This window comes from Zonotrichia leucophrys, chromosome 19, assembly GCF_028769735.1.
Source record: "Zonotrichia leucophrys gambelii isolate GWCS_2022_RI chromosome 19, RI_Zleu_2.0, whole genome shotgun sequence".
Classification (NCBI taxonomy): Eukaryota; Metazoa; Chordata; class Aves; order Passeriformes; family Passerellidae; genus Zonotrichia; species Zonotrichia leucophrys.
In genome coordinates, this window is record NC_088188.1 from 6,204,155 (window position 1) to 6,219,556 (window position 15,402).

The following is a 15,402-nucleotide window of genomic DNA, read 5'->3' on the forward strand; positions in this document are numbered from 1 at the left end:
ACTCAAGGATAATTCTCGGTGAGCAAAGGGGGACGTGCGGGCCGGGCCGGGCCGCCAACATCTGCCTGGCACATCTGGCCAGACGCTGCCGCGCGTGCGGTCCCCGCTCCAGACGAGTGCGCGCCCCGCCCGCGGCCAGCTGTGCGCGCCAGATGTGCGAGAGGGGCGGGGTCACCGCGACGGCCACGCCTCCTATCGCTGCCAATCACCCGCGGCCACCCAATGACGGCCCGCGACACATCGAGGCCCGCGACCAATCAGGGCGTGGTTGTGATTTCCATGGCAGCCGCAGCCGCGCGGCTGAGGGAAGGCGGCGGCGCCGCGGCCGCTCCCGGAGCCGCTCCCGTTCCTCGTCCCGCGACCGGAGCCGCTCCCGCTCCCATCTCGCTCCTTGCCCACTGCGATGGTGCCCGAGCGGAGCCGCGGCGGCGGAGGGGCGGCCGTGCCGCTGCTGCGCGGCTCCAGCCGGGCGCGGGGGCGGTGGCAGCAGCAGCAGCAGCAGCAGCGCAGGTGAGGGGCGGCCGCGCCCGCCGCGCACCTGAGGCGAGCCCGGGGCGGTTCCGTGGCCGCCGCTCCGCTCCCCGCGCCCGCCGCGCTCCGCCCTGCCCCGCCCGCGGCCCGGCCGTGCTCGGGGCTGGGGGCCGCGGCCTGAGGCGGCCGCAGGAGCCGCTGGGTCCCCGGCGGGCCGGGCAGCCCCGGGGATGCGCGCAGGGCCGGGCCGGTGCTCGTTCCCCGCAGCCGGGGCATTGCCGAAGTTTCCCTGCGGGCGGGAGAAGTGCCGGCAGCGGCTCCCGGTGCCTTTGTTCGGTGCCGGGGAGGGCCCGGAGTGGCCGCGGTGGGCAGGGGGACACCGGGGCCGGGGCTGGAGCGCTGGGTCGGTACCTGCGGGCAGGTACGGAACGGGCTGGCTGGGAGAAGCCTAACGGGCTGCGGGGACACCTTCCCTTCCCTGGAGCCGCCTGTTCTATTCGGTTTGATCGGTTCAGTTTGATCGGTTCTCGGTTTGATCGTTTATAGCAGGAGTTGGAGCTGTCGCTTGGCTGGAGCTGGGTTTGGTGCCGCCGCTGCGATTTCCATTTGTTTTTGTGAGTGTGCCGTGCGGGTTTCTGTGGGTCTGGGTGGTTTTGCTGTTCCGGAGGAGTTTGAGTCTCTGCATTGCCTTGGTGTAGAACGGAGCGCTGAAATCCCTCTGAGGAGCACACAGAGAACTCATCTGCTCTCAGTGTGACATTTTCCCTCTCCTTTTCCCCTTTTTTCTTCTTTTATGTGTAACATTAGAGAGCTCAAAGCCTCTGTGTGTCGCCAGTGAAATTCCTTTTGTTGGATTGTTCTCCAGCAGGAACTGTAGAAATTAACAAACACTGTTTGTTTTTGCATAACCAGCAGCATGTTGGTAACTCTTTTTTAACCATTTTCTATGCAAATCCTGATAATTTGCTGTATATATTCTAGATGTAAGTAAAGCAGAATTGTTAAGGATATTTCCTTTCATTTGAAGCAGAACTTTTTAATTATGTGATTTTTAAAGTCAATTTAGAGGCCTTAAATATTGAAGAACCTAAAAATGTTGAATTTTGAGTGCTTGGGTAACAAAACTGAAATGCATAAGTATGAGCATATGGTTTTTTTACTCTGTATAATGTGGTTGTAATAGAAATAGTGAAATTATTGCACAGTTGTGTGTTGTATTCCCTGATATGGAAAGTTTCATGTAGGGATGCTGTAAGAGCTTAGGGGAGATGTTCCTCTGAGAAATAACTCTTCACTTTCTATGTGTGCATTGTTTTGAGGGTGATTCTTGAGAATTCCCAGTACCTGCTGCCTCTCCAGTATTTATTTTAAGAGAGAAAAAGTGAAAGGTGCAGGAAGAGGCAGGGAAGACACTGATAGAGTTGACATTGACTTTTTAAAGTCCCACCAGCATTTTCATTTCTCCTTCCCCAGCAGAGTGATGATGGATGGCAGCACTTTGGGATGTTTTTCCATTCAATTCAGCCACTGTAAAATGAATTTCCTTTGTAGTTTTGGGTGTAGTGGTCAGGCTGTGCATCAGAATCTTCTGTTTCTGTATTTTGGAGCATTTTGGCTGGGGAGGGGGTGTTGTTGTCATAACCCCAGAGAATCAGGGATTGAGCAGCTCCCTGAAGAGGAAAAGCAATCCTTGGAGCATGGTAGGAAAACATGAGGGGAAAGACAACTTTCCAATGGTGTGAACTCTTCCCCTACTTCTCTCTTTCTCCTGCACAAAAATCTCCTTTTTTATTGTTTTTTTGCTTTGAGGATGCCTGTGGAGCCTCATGCCCTGCTGACACAGAGCTGAGTGTGACCTTTCCTCCCAGAAGAGCTGAGCTCAAACTCTGGCCCTTTCCATTTTTCAACCAATGCTGAAATGTGTGAAAACATTCCTGCAGTGGGAGCTGTAAGGGGAAGTTGCTCAGTGCACTTGGAACAAATCAGGAACAAAATCAGGAACAAATCCCATTAAAAACCTCTCCCAAATCCCATAAAATCCAAGCTGTGCTCTTCCTAGAAGGAGCTCTGATGGTCAGAATCAGAGCCAGGAGTTGAGGCCATGCAAGCAGAGGACAAGTTAATCACTGAGAAATGCTATTTCTATATCTGGGGCTGTGTTTTATTTTGGGATGGGTGATGCCACTGGCACTGCCCTCTCAGCTGAGAAGGGAGCTGCTCCCTGTCCAGCCTCCACAGGGAAATCTGAGCTCTGGAACTCCACAGGATTCCTGGGAATGGAGCAGCTTTTATTCCTCTGCAGGGAATGTTTGAAACGCCAACAATCCCCAAACTAGCATGAGATACAAATGGAGAGCTTTGCCTCTTGACTAAGCTCAAAATTTTCAACGTTTTTTGGATGAACTTGAGGAAAAAGGTCCTGACCTGCTGCAGGAGGATGGATTGTGAGCAGGGGAAGGAAACAAAGCAGTGCAGTCAGATCTGCTGTGCTCACATCATCTGAGGCTGACTCACGGGCCTGACTTTTCTGGGCACAGAATTCACTCACACACAATTCTGCTTGGCTGCACTGTCTTGTGATGAAACTTGTAGATCCTAATTCTTTTTTTTATTATTTTTTTAGAGTTCCACATGAATTTTTCTGGGAATTCTTTCTTCTCCTGGCACTTGCAACTTGCTGCCAAAGGCCTCTCTGCCATTGTAGCCTTCTCCAACTTCCTCAGCTCCTGTTTTTGTGTTTGTTTGGGTGATTGTGGGGCTTGTGTTGGGATTTTTTTAAATAAAAGCTGCCTGTGTTTGTAAGGTGAGTGGCACTTTGCCCTCCTCAGATAAAAACCCCACAACATTTCAAAGCTCAGAGTTTGCTGATTGCCCTGCTGTGATTTTGAAACGCTGTCAATTGAATTCCTGTTAACAGCAGAGCAATAATAACTTTTATAACCCTTCAGGCTGACAGATGCTCTCCAGAGCCCTTACTCATGGGAAGGTGGGGTTTGTTTGCACAAGGGCAGCAACTTTCATATGTCATCCTCATCCCAAAGAGCTTTCCTTGGAAATGATGCACACAGGGGAGTTTGCTGGCTTGGAGAATAATTGAATTTTGTGAGCTGTTCCTGACTGCTCCTCTCTGGTTTTTATGGCAGTGCATGCTCCAGGTAAAAACCCAGCACAGAAGGTTGTAGGACACCTAAATCCTGATTCTTTATGGCCTTGCAGCCTTTGGCTGTCCGGTTTTCGGCTGTTTGGATGGCCTGGAAAGGCCCGGGGTGGCCTTGGGGCAGCCGCGTTTCAAAGGAGCAGAAGAGGCTTCAGTTCTTTTCTCGGTCTCGGTGTTTATTAATTGTTTATCTAAAAGATTTTCTCTCGGCCCGACAGAGCTCTGCTCAGCAGCCAGCCATGAGCACACTCCCCTCCCTCCGGGCGGTCACCTATCTTTATACCCAAAGTTACGTGTACAATATTTATCATTTTTCCCCAATACCTTTCACCCTTATTGCCCAGTGCACTTTTAGTAATGACCAATCCCAAAGTGCCACCATCACCACAGAAGATGGAGGAGAAGAAGAAGAAGAAGAAGGACAGGACACGCCCCAATTCCTCCATCTTACTTCTCTAAACCCCCCTGTACAGAAATCCTAAACCCTGTGTTTCACTCTCTAACTAACTCATCCCTTCACCATTCACCCCGGTGAAACCCTCCTGTCCTCATACAGGTGTCGTCTCCTGTGTAGGATCAAAGTCCAGCCACCAGACACTTCTGGAACATTCCAGGACTCCCGAGCCCCCCAAGGGTGCTCTCGGTGACACCTCAGTCCTGAGGTGCTGAGATCCCACATTTGGCAGCTTTGAACATCCCAAAGTTTGAGCTGATTGAATGAAGGTGTTTGTGGGTGATTGCTGTGGGGTTTTGGCACGTGGCTGGATTTTGGTGCTGGGGGTGAATCAATACTCACAGAAATTCAGGAAACCTCCTCAGAGTCTGGAATCCACAGCTGGAATTGTGCCCACAGGGAGTCATCACTTGCTTAAAATTAAATTAAAGATTTCAGCCTTCAGTCACCAGCTTTCCTCCAATACTGAGAGTTCTTCAGCTTTGTTGTTCATGTTTGGTTTATTTGATTTTGGTTGATCAGATATTCTAATATAAATCTTAAATTTGACCTTGATATGCTTTTCTCCAGTGATCACCTACCTGACTCCTGCATTTGGGAATGTTGGTGTGTCTTCAAGGAGCAGGTTTAGTTTGGAAGAGGAAGCTTTCTGTGGAGGATTTTGTTTTTCCTTCTTTAAATTAGTTTTGTGGCATTTACACAAACTGAGTAATGGCAAGGATTGGATGAAATGTAAATATTTGTAGGGTTTGTGTGCTCTGTGCTGAAATGCTGTTTCTTCTCTCCAGTGGGTGCTGTATCTAAACAATTTTAAAAGATTCTGTATTATTGAAGTAGAACAATTTCCCCTTCCATAATTTCAAGTTAGGTCTGCAGGCTGAATCTTTCAGAAGAGAAACTTTGATTTTTGGTGCTATGGAAATATGAACAGCATGATTTATTTTCCTTACTTTTTGAGCACTGTTCAAGTGACCTCCACTTAAATTTCTGGGAATTTGAGGGGTATTTTTTTAAAATGTTTTTTAATGTGATATTTAAGGTCCAGTTAAAGGAAAGAGAGGTTTGTGAGCAGAATGAAACTTTTCACAGAGGGTGAATTGGAGCTCCTCCCAATTAAAAGCATCTGTGATTCTGAGTGAGCTGTTTCAGCCCTGAACAGCCACAGCTTCCTTAAAATTCCAGTAGAGCACTGATTTCATTGGGATTTTGGGAAGAAGAGTACAAATTTAATTGGGATTTTGGGAAGAAGAGTCAGTTTTGGGAAGAAAAATCAGTTTTCAGCTCACCTGATCCAAAAACCCAAAGCAGGTGAGCTGCAGAACACAGGTAAATTACATTTAAATTAATGTATCTCTAATGTGCATGTAAATTAATGTATCTCTACATCAACTGTTAAAAATGGGAAAAATAAAGATACAGGTGGAGTCATCCAGCAGCAGAATAAAGATTTGTCTAAACCAATATTTGATATAATCTCTGATATTCCCTCTAAAACATGGAATGTTCTTAGTCCTTCTTGGAAATGGAATTCAACAGATTTTGAAACTATTTTCTATCAAAAAGTTTTGCTCAGACTCTTATGGATGTTTAGAAATCATCTATTGTTTTGTTTCTCATCTGTAGAAATGAAAATTACTTTTGAATAATGCAGTTTTCTGAAGCTGAACTGCAAAAGAAATGAGAAGAAGAAATGAGAAATTTATGAAATTCAGAAATTTCTTTCTGAAAAAGAAATAAGAAACCTTGCTTTTATTTAGGGTATTTTGGGGGTTCAGACTCAGTCTTGTCTCATCTCTTGGAAAAGTAATTCCTTGAGTAATTCCAAGAATAACTTCTCATCTCATTGTCTCATCTCTTGGAAAAGTAATTCCAAGTGTAATTTCTTATCTCATCTCTGGGAAAAGTCATTTATTGTAAAAATATTCTAATTTTTAACTTTTTTCTCCTCTTTCCAGACCTTAATTTATTTGGGCTTGGGATCCCCATGGCACTAGAGGATAATTTGGAGTAGGAGGTGTTTTTGTCTCATCTCTTGGAAAAGTCATTTATTGTAAAAATATTCTGATTTTTAACTTTTTTCTCCTCTTTCCAGACCTTAATTTATTTAGGATTGGGATCCCCATGGCACTAGAGGATAATTTGGAGTAGGAGGTGTTTTTTCTCCTTTCTCATCTCTTGTACTTTCCTTTTCTCCTTTCCTTTTCTCCTTTCCTTTTCTCCTTTCCTTTTCTCCTTTCCTTTTCTCCTTTCTCCTTTCTCATCTCTTGTACTTTTCTCATCTCTTGGAAAAATAATTTATTGTAAAAATATTCTAACTTCTAATTTTTAACTTTTTTCTCCTCTTTCCAGACCTTAATTTGTTTAGGATTGGGATCCCCATGGCACTAGAGGATAATTTGGAGTAGGAGGTGTTTTTGTCTCATCTCTTGGAAAAGTAATTCCAAGTGTAATTTCTTGTGTTATCTCATGAAAAGTAATTTTTTAAACTTTTTTCTCCTCTTGCCAGACCTTAATTTATTTGGGCTTGGGATGCCCATGGCACTAGAGGATAATTTGGAGTGAGGAGGTGTTTTGGTCTCATCTCTTGGAAAAGTAATTTATTGTAAAAATATTCTAATTTTTAACTTTTTTCTCCTCTTTCCAGACCTTAATTTGTTTAGGATTGGGATCCCCATGGCACATGGCACTAGAGGATAATTTGAAGTAGGAGGTGTTTTTGTCTCATCTCTTGGAAAAGTCATTTATTGTAAAAATATTCTAATTTTTAACTTTTTTCTCCTCTTTCCAGACCTTAATTTGTTCAGGATTGGGATCCCCATGGCACTAGAGGATAATTTGGAGTAGGAGGTGTTGTGGTCCTTGCCAAGATGGTGGGCAAGCTGAAGCAGAACCTGCTGCTGGCGTGCCTGGTGATCAGCTCGGTGACGGTGCTGTACCTGGGCCAGCACGCCATGGAGTGCCACCACCGCATGGAGGAGCGCGGGCAGCCCCCGCGGGGGGACAGCGCCAGGGCCGCCCCGGGGACAGCCCCCAGTGGCACCGGCAGCGGTGGCAGTGCCAACAGGAGCCTGCCCTACAGCAAGGACATGCCCCTGATCTTCATCGGGGGCGTGCCCCGCAGCGGCACCACGCTGATGCGCGCCATGCTGGACGCGCACCCCGACATCCGCTGCGGGGAGGAGACCAGGGTGATCCCCAGGATCCTGGCCGTCAAACAGATGTGGGCCAGGTCCAGCAAGGAGAAAATCCGCCTGGACGAGGCCGGCGTGACGGATGAGGTGCTGGATTCGGCCATGCAGGCCTTCCTGCTGGAGATCATCGTCAAGCACGGCGAGCCCGCGCCCTACCTGTGCAACAAGGATCCCTTCGCTCTGAAATCCCTGACTTACCTGGCCAGGATCTTCCCCAACGCCAAATTCCTGCTGATGGTGCGGGATGGCCGCGCCTCGGTGCACTCCATGATCTCCAGGAGGGTCACCATAGCTGGCTTTGACCTCAACAGCTACAGGGACTGCCTGACCAAGTGGAACCGGGCCATCGAGACCATGTACAACCAGTGCATGGAGGTGGGATTCCAGCGCTGCATGCTGGTGCACTACGAGCAGCTGGTGCTGCACCCCGAGAGGTGGATGCGGACTCTGCTCAAGTTCCTGCACATCCCCTGGAACCAGGCCGTGCTGCACCACGAGGAGATGATTGGCAAAGCAGGGGGGGTTTCGCTTTCCAAGTGAGTATGAGCCTTCGGCCTTCGCCTTCTGCTGTTCTGAAATGGTATATCAAAAATATACCATACTGTTCGAAAATATGATATAAAAATACACAATACTGTAGTAAAATAGTGTATTAAAAATACACAATACTATAGTAAAATAGTATATTAAAAATACACAATACTGTAGTAAAATAGTATATTAAAAATACACTATACTATAGTAAAATAGTATATAAAAATATACTATACTATACTGAAATAGTACATTAAAAATATACTATACTATACTGAAATAATATTTAAAATATACTATACTGAAATAGTATATTAAAATATACTATACTATGCTGAAATAGTATATAAAAAACCAGTATACTATACTGAAATAGTATGTAAAAAATATAGTATACTATACTAAAATAGTACATTAAAGATATACTATACTATACTATACTGAAATAGTATATTAAAATATACTATGCTATACTAAAATAGTACATTAAAAATATACTATACTATACTAAAATAGTATATTAAAAATATAGTACACTATACTGAAATAGTACATTAAAAATATACTATACTGAAATAGTATATTAAAATATACTATACTATGCTGAAATAGTATATAAAAATACAGTATACTATACTGAAATAGTATGTAAAAAATATAGTATACTATAGTGAAATAGTACATAAAAATATAGTATACTATACTGAAATAGTATATAAAAATATAGTATACTATACTAAAATAGTACGTAAAAATATACTATGCTAACATAGTATATAAAAATACAGTATACTATAGTAAAATAGCATATAAAAATATACTGTAGTAAAATAGTATATAAAAATATAGTATACTATAGTAAAATAGTACATAAAAATATACTATACTATAGTAAAATAGTATGTAAAAATATACTATATAATAGTAAAATAGTATATAAAAATATACTATACTATACTAAAATAGTATATAAAAATATGGTATACCAAAATAAAATAATATATAAAAATATACTATACTATACTAAAATAGTATATAAAAATATGGTATACCAAAATAAAATAATATATAAAAATATACTATACTATACTAAAATACTGTATAAAAATACAGTATACTATACTGAAATAGTATATAAAAATATAGCATACTATACTAAAATAGTACATTAAATATAGTATATGATACTATACTAAAATAGTATATAAAAATATGGTATACCATACTAAAATAATATATAAAAAATCTGGTCTACTATACTAAAATAGTATATTAAAATATAGTATACTATACTAATATAATACATAAAAATGTGGTATACTATACTGAAATACTGTATAAAAATACAGTATACTATACTGAAATAGTATATAAAAATATAGCATACTATACTAAAATAGTACATTAAATATAGTATATGATACTATAGTAAAATAGTATATAAAAATATACTATACTATGCTAAAGTAGTATATAAAAATATAGTATACTATACTAAAGTACTATATTAAAAATATACTATACTGTTTACTAAAATAGCATATAAAAATATATTGTACTAAAATAGTATATAAAAATATAAAACAGTATATAAAATATAGGTAAAATAGTATATAAAAGATATATACACAATAGTATATTTTGTAGATAAAAATCCCAGCTTGGTTCCAGTTTCTCCCTTGGGCAGCTGACTTGTGGTGCAGCATTAATGCCAATGAGCAGTTTGCAGTCTCAGATTGGTTACTGTGTAATGTCAGCAAAGTTTTACCAGTCAAGGCCAAGCTGAATGTGAGTATCTGATGGAGCTTTGCTTTTCTCTGTGGCCCCAAATAAAGCTGAGCTGTTTCTCCAGCCTGGTGTCACCCACACACCCACTGAGTTCAGTGTTGTAGTGCAGGAATGGCCTTGGAGCTGAGCTTGCCAAGAGCATCCTCTGACTGAAACTGGAGAAACTGCTCCAGGAGAATGGAAAGCAGAGCTGGCAGCTTTCCCCTGGCATGTGCTCCCAAAATGACAAACTTGTTGGTGAAAAGTAACCTTGTTGTAAGCAGATCTTTCACTGCTCTCTTGGGCCATCCCCGCGTGGGCGCCATCTGCAGAGGAGAGCATATGTGGCCCGAAGTTTAGAGTCCGGCTGCTGAGGGCGAAAGGCCGACGCCCCTCTGCAATTCCTGGCCAGCGCCCTTCGGCGTCTGAGGGCCTCGGGCTGTGCCTCACACCGCTGGGATTGGGGAGGAACGGAGCTGACCATTTCCCGGGGGTTAAACATCGGTTTATTGAAGGTGTTGCGGGATCCAAACGCGGGGAAACCAACTGGGAAAAAGTTTCTCCATAGGGGGTGAAACAGGATTATAAAGGAGGGGTGCAGAGGGGGGCATATGTGGCCCGAAGTTTAGAGTCCGGCTAGCTGAGGGCGAAAGGCCGACGCCCCTCTGCAATTCCTGGCCAGCTCCCTTCGGCGTCTGAGGGCCTCGGGCTGTGCTGGCTGCGGACTGGCTCACACCGCTGGGATTGGGGAGGAACGGAGCTGACCATTTCCCGGGGTTAAACATCGGAGCTGACCATTTCCCGGGGTTAAACATCGGTTTATTGAAGGTGTTGCGGGATCCAAACACGGGGAAACCAACCGGGAAAAAGTTTTCCCATAGGGGGTGAAACAGGATTATAAAGGAGGGGGGTGGGTACAGGCGGAACCAATCGGGAAAGGTGAGGGGATGAACTTCACAGAACTGACACTCCATGGAGACCAATAATCAAAAGGTAAAGGAGGTGTCCTGGGACCCCAGCCAGCCACCATCTCCAGAGAGGAGAAGGTTCTCGAAACCTGGGAGGAGAAAGGGAGTGATTGACTGGACAGGGAGGAAACAACTTTCACTTATAAGGGAAACCAGGGGAGGAGCAATTACATATCGGCAACTATGAATAGCGAAGTTACCATAGCAACTTAGCTGACAGGCTAGCACTGGCGGGAAAAACTGGGGGAACGAAACCATTTTACACATAATAGGGGAGAACAATACATAAATTGGGGGAATAACACAAGAAACTTAACAACACACTACAACAGGCCATCTGTGCACCTGATTCAGCTGCTTTCAGAATCCAAAACTCAGCTCTGCCTAGGAAAACGATGGGTGTTGTTAAGAGATAATCTGATTTATTCTCTCTGGTTTCTTTGCCACAGCTGAACTGCTGAAATACAGAAACTGTTTCATCTTTACATTGAGAGAGAAAACTGTCACATTTTGACACTCCTCCTATTTTTGAATCCATCAGAATTATTTTTAAAATCCTGAATAAGAAGCCCTGTTCCAGCAGCAAGGGCTGCCCAGTTCAATTACTCAGCTCCTGGATTTGGAATATTCAGCACTGTGAATATTTGGAATATTCAGCACTGGCCAAGTGCTTCTGAGTGAGAGGCACCTTGCACAGCAAGCACTCACAGGCTGTTACAGAGAATTCTACTTATTTAAAATCCAATTTTGGAAATAAAAATGGGGAAATTTCCTTCATTTAACGCCTAGGAACACAGCTGTGGATTTTCTAATATATTATAAAGGCATTTGATTTAAAACAAATATAAAATTATTATCAGTGATTACAAAGAGAACTTTAGGCTCAGGTAACAATCAGATATTTCCAGAGTGGAGGTTTCACATCACCATTCCCACTGAGGAAAAGCCTCTGCTGTTCCCAGGTTATCAAGAGGGATCTCATCCCTTTTTTTGGCAGAGTTTTCAGTAGCAGATTTCCCATTTTCACTGTTATCCTGTGATACCTGCCTGGAACCTGATCCACATGGGAACTTCTCCTCATTCCTGGGGTTTGTGGCTGCTTCAGCAGCACCTGAGTGGAGATAACCTATTTTTATTTTTTTTTATTTTGGTGGTTGCCAAGCTTTAAGTAAAAAATAACTCCATAATCCCATTTCTAGTAAAATATTACTGGAAGCCTTACAGCTTCCAGATTGGTGTTTTTAAAAATTGATGAACCCTTATATCATAAAACTCAACCACCTTACTGAATTCTTACTAATAATTATTATCAAATCTGCTGGAATGAGTTGTGAGGAGTTGAGAACATTTGTTTCTGAAAATTAAGAAAATGGCTTGAGCAATGCCATTTTCTTAATTTTTAGAAACAAAAAAGTGTTTATTTTGAAGTAAATATAATAATCACAACACAAAAATATGTTTAATAATAACATTAATAATAATAATGATAATATTGTGGGGTTTTTTTAGTAAAACCTTCACATTTAAGACAAAAGTGTGTGAACGTGTTCCTGTGACCCTCAGTTCAGTCTGGTCCCAGAGTTCTTTATGCCTTTATTATCTCTCAGGAGATGATCTTGGGAAGCAATTTCTGATTTTAGGAGGCTCTGGCAATGCTGGAAAAAGACTGAGAAATGGCTGTTGTGTCTGGGGTGGCTTTATCTAATCCAACAGCCTTGCAGTGGGTGGTGAAATTTGATTTTCATTGCAGGATTTGATGATTTCAGTGACTCAGCCCTTCAAGGGCTGCAGAAATCCCAGTGAATATCAAAACCTTAAATACCTGTCTTGTGTGTTTGACATTCCAGTTGAAATTCTGCAGGGAGAAGTTGAAATTTCCCAGTTTGATGCTGTTGTTCCAGTGAAAACCTGCTGGGTTTGGCATTCCCAGCTGGGATATTGTGTAAGAATTTCTGGAAACAAGCAGAGCCCCCTGCTTTCATCACCTCTCACTCACCTAAGACACCTCCAGATCTTCAGATTAGGATGCTGGAGATGTTTTAATTGTTACAGATATTTTTATAAAAGAATTCTGACCATTTTTTACCATCTTGACATATTTAAAATCATTTTGAGAACGAGCTCACAGCATCACTAAAAGATCTTTACAACCATGTTAGTACCTGCTAAAAATTGTTCAAAATTTCTTTCTCAACCCTAATTTTGATTTTTATCCAGGAAAAAACTGCAAGGGCTGTAGGGACGTGCAGGATTTGTAGGAATGGGATTTTCTGGGGTTTGAAGCCCCTGCCAACGTGGCTGTTGAAGGAATTCATTATGGACTCCATGCTCTAACCAGGATTGTTAATTGAGCTCTGGCATTTGCCTGAGTGAAAGCAGCTGTGCTGATGTAAAGAAATCTCAACCCCTCTCGAGCAGTTTTTATTAGGTTTTTTATGGAAATAGCTGTCTAGGCAGAATTACTTCAGAATTTACTATATTTAGTACCTAGCTCTCATTTGATTCTGGTACAGATGCAGAATTATTTGGGGTTAGTCCTGTGTGCTTCCCAAAGCTGAAACTCATCACTGCCAAATATTCCATTTACCCAAGAATTGGTGTTCCCTTGGTTTTCTGTTTGGAGTTTTGTATTTTTTCTTTCCTCCTGCCCCCAATCTGTCTTCCCTCACAGTCCTCATAAATTCTTCATCTGAGGAATCTTTCCCACAAATTGATTTTTTTTTTCCTTCCCACAAATTGGTTTTATTTTCCTTCCCACCTTAACTGAAAGCACAGGGAAGGATTTAACCAGCCCAAATGTGGAGCAGTGGATTTTTGATCAGTTGGATTTTAGCAGTGGATTTTTCATCAGTTGGATTTAGCAGTGGATTTTTTATCAGTTGGATTTTAGCAGTGGATTTTTCATCAGTTGGATTTTAGCAGTGGATTTTTTAGCAGTTGGGTTTTAGCAGTGGATTTTTTATCAGTTGGATTTTAGCAGTGAATTTTTGATCAGTTGGATTTTTGATCAGTTGGATTTTAAGAGTGGATTTTTGATCAGTTGGATTTTAGAAGTGAATTTTTTATCAGTTGGATTTTAGCAGTTGGATTTTTTACGTTGGGTTTTATCAGTGGATTTTTTAACAGTGGATTTTTGATCATTGGATTTTAGCAGTGGATTTTTTATCAGTTGGATTTTTATCAGTGGTGATTTTTTAGCAGTTGGATTTTAGCAGTGGATTTTTTATCAGTTGGATTTTAGGAGTGGATTTTTTAGCAGTTGGATTTTTTAGCAGTGGATTTTTTATCAATTGGATTTTAGCAGTGGATTTTTTATCAGTTGGATTTTTTAGCAGTGGATTTTTTATCAGTTGGATTTTAGCAGTGGATTTTTTATCAGTTGGATTTTAGCAGTGGATTTTTTATCAGTTGGATTTTTGATCAGTTGGATTTTAAGAGTGGATTTTTGATCAGTTGGATTTTTCATCGGTTGGATTTTTTAGCAGTGGATTTTTTATCAGTGGATTTTAGCAGTGATTTTTATCAGTTGGATTTTTTAGCAGTGGATTTTTGATCAGTTGGATTTTTGATCAGTTGGATTTTTGATCAGTTGGATTTTAGCAGTGGAGTTTTGATCAGTTGGATTTTAGCAGTGAATTTTTTTATCAGTTGGATTTTTTATCAGTTGGATTTTATCAGTTGGATTTTAGCAGTGGATTTTTTATCAGTGGGATTTTAACAGTGGATTTTTTAGCAGTTGGATTTTTTAACAGTGGATTTTTTATCAGCTGGATTTTAGCAGTGGATTTTTTAGCAGTGGATTTTTTAGCAGTGGATTTTTTAGCAGTGAATTTTTTATCAGTTGGATTTTAGCAGTGGATTTTTTATCAGTTGGATTTTAGCAGTGGATTTTTTATCAGTTGGATTTTTCATCAGCTGGATTTTTTATCAGTTGGATTTTTGATCAGTTGGATTTTAAGAGTGGATTTTTGATCAGTTGGATTTTTTAGCAGTGGATTTTTGATCAGTTGGATTTTAGCAGTGGATTTTTGATCAGTTGGATTTTTTATCAGTTGGATTTTAGCAGTGGATTTTTGATCAGTTGGATTTTAGCAGTGGATTTTTGATCAGTTGGATTTTAGCAGTGGATTTTTGATCAGTTGGATTTTAGCAGTGGATTTTTGATCAGTTGGATTTTTGATCAGTGGATTTTAGCAGTGATTTTTGATCAGTTGGATTTTTGATCAGTGGATTTTAGCAGTGGATTTTTGATCAGTTGGATTTTAAGAGTGGATTTTTGATCAGTTGGATTTTTTAGCAGTGGATTTTTGATCAGTTGGATTTTAGCAGTGGATTTCTGATCAGTTTTTGGGAGCAGCCAAGTGTGGTCAATCCCCAGGAAGGTTTCATGCTGAGGATATTGTTAGCAAAGATTAAAATGACAGAGGGACAAAACACACTTGAAAATTTGTCATCAGGGTGGGGAATCCATCTGTGACAAATTTAGACTCAGATTTATCTTAACACCCATTTTTGGGGTGTCCTGCAAGCTCATTTCCTTGTTCTCCCAGTATCACCCTGATTTTAAATTCCCAAATCAATTTGCAGTTTTGGTGAGGAGGTTTCAGGCTTGGCTGGCTCTAAGGACCATAAATAAATTTTAATTTTTTCAAACACCTCATGATATTTTTTTCCTGAGTGTCCCAATCCACCTCTGGACTCCTGTTGTGATGCTTTGAACTTCTAAATCTCAATTTTTAGCAGATTTTTTTCTTGCTAATTTAATGTGGAGTCAGATGCTCATCTTCTAATTAGGAAGATCACAAAAAACTTTTTAATTTTCCACCCAGGCTTAGGAGCTCAGTCTAACAACCCTCAGAA

The 15,402-nt window shown here is 41.5% G+C and overlaps 1 protein-coding gene across 4 annotated transcripts in view; it reads left to right on the forward strand.

The window, feature by feature from the left end:
- The first annotated feature begins 287 nt into the window (after positions 1-287).
- TPST1 (tyrosylprotein sulfotransferase 1) overlaps positions 288-15,402 on the forward strand; it is a 29,290-nt gene continuing 14,175 nt past the window's right edge. For 3 of the 4 annotated variants that reach the window (XM_064729452.1, XM_064729453.1, XM_064729455.1), the window contains exons 1-2: positions 288-510; positions 6,871-7,809. In XM_064729452.1, the coding sequence (XP_064585522.1) occupies positions 6,950-7,809 (860 nt within the window). In that variant the 5' untranslated portion in view covers positions 288-510; positions 6,871-6,949. Of the gene's footprint in view, positions 511-1,067; positions 1,086-6,870; positions 7,810-15,402 lie in introns of those variants that run through there. The other variant, XM_064729454.1, reaches the window with a different exon arrangement.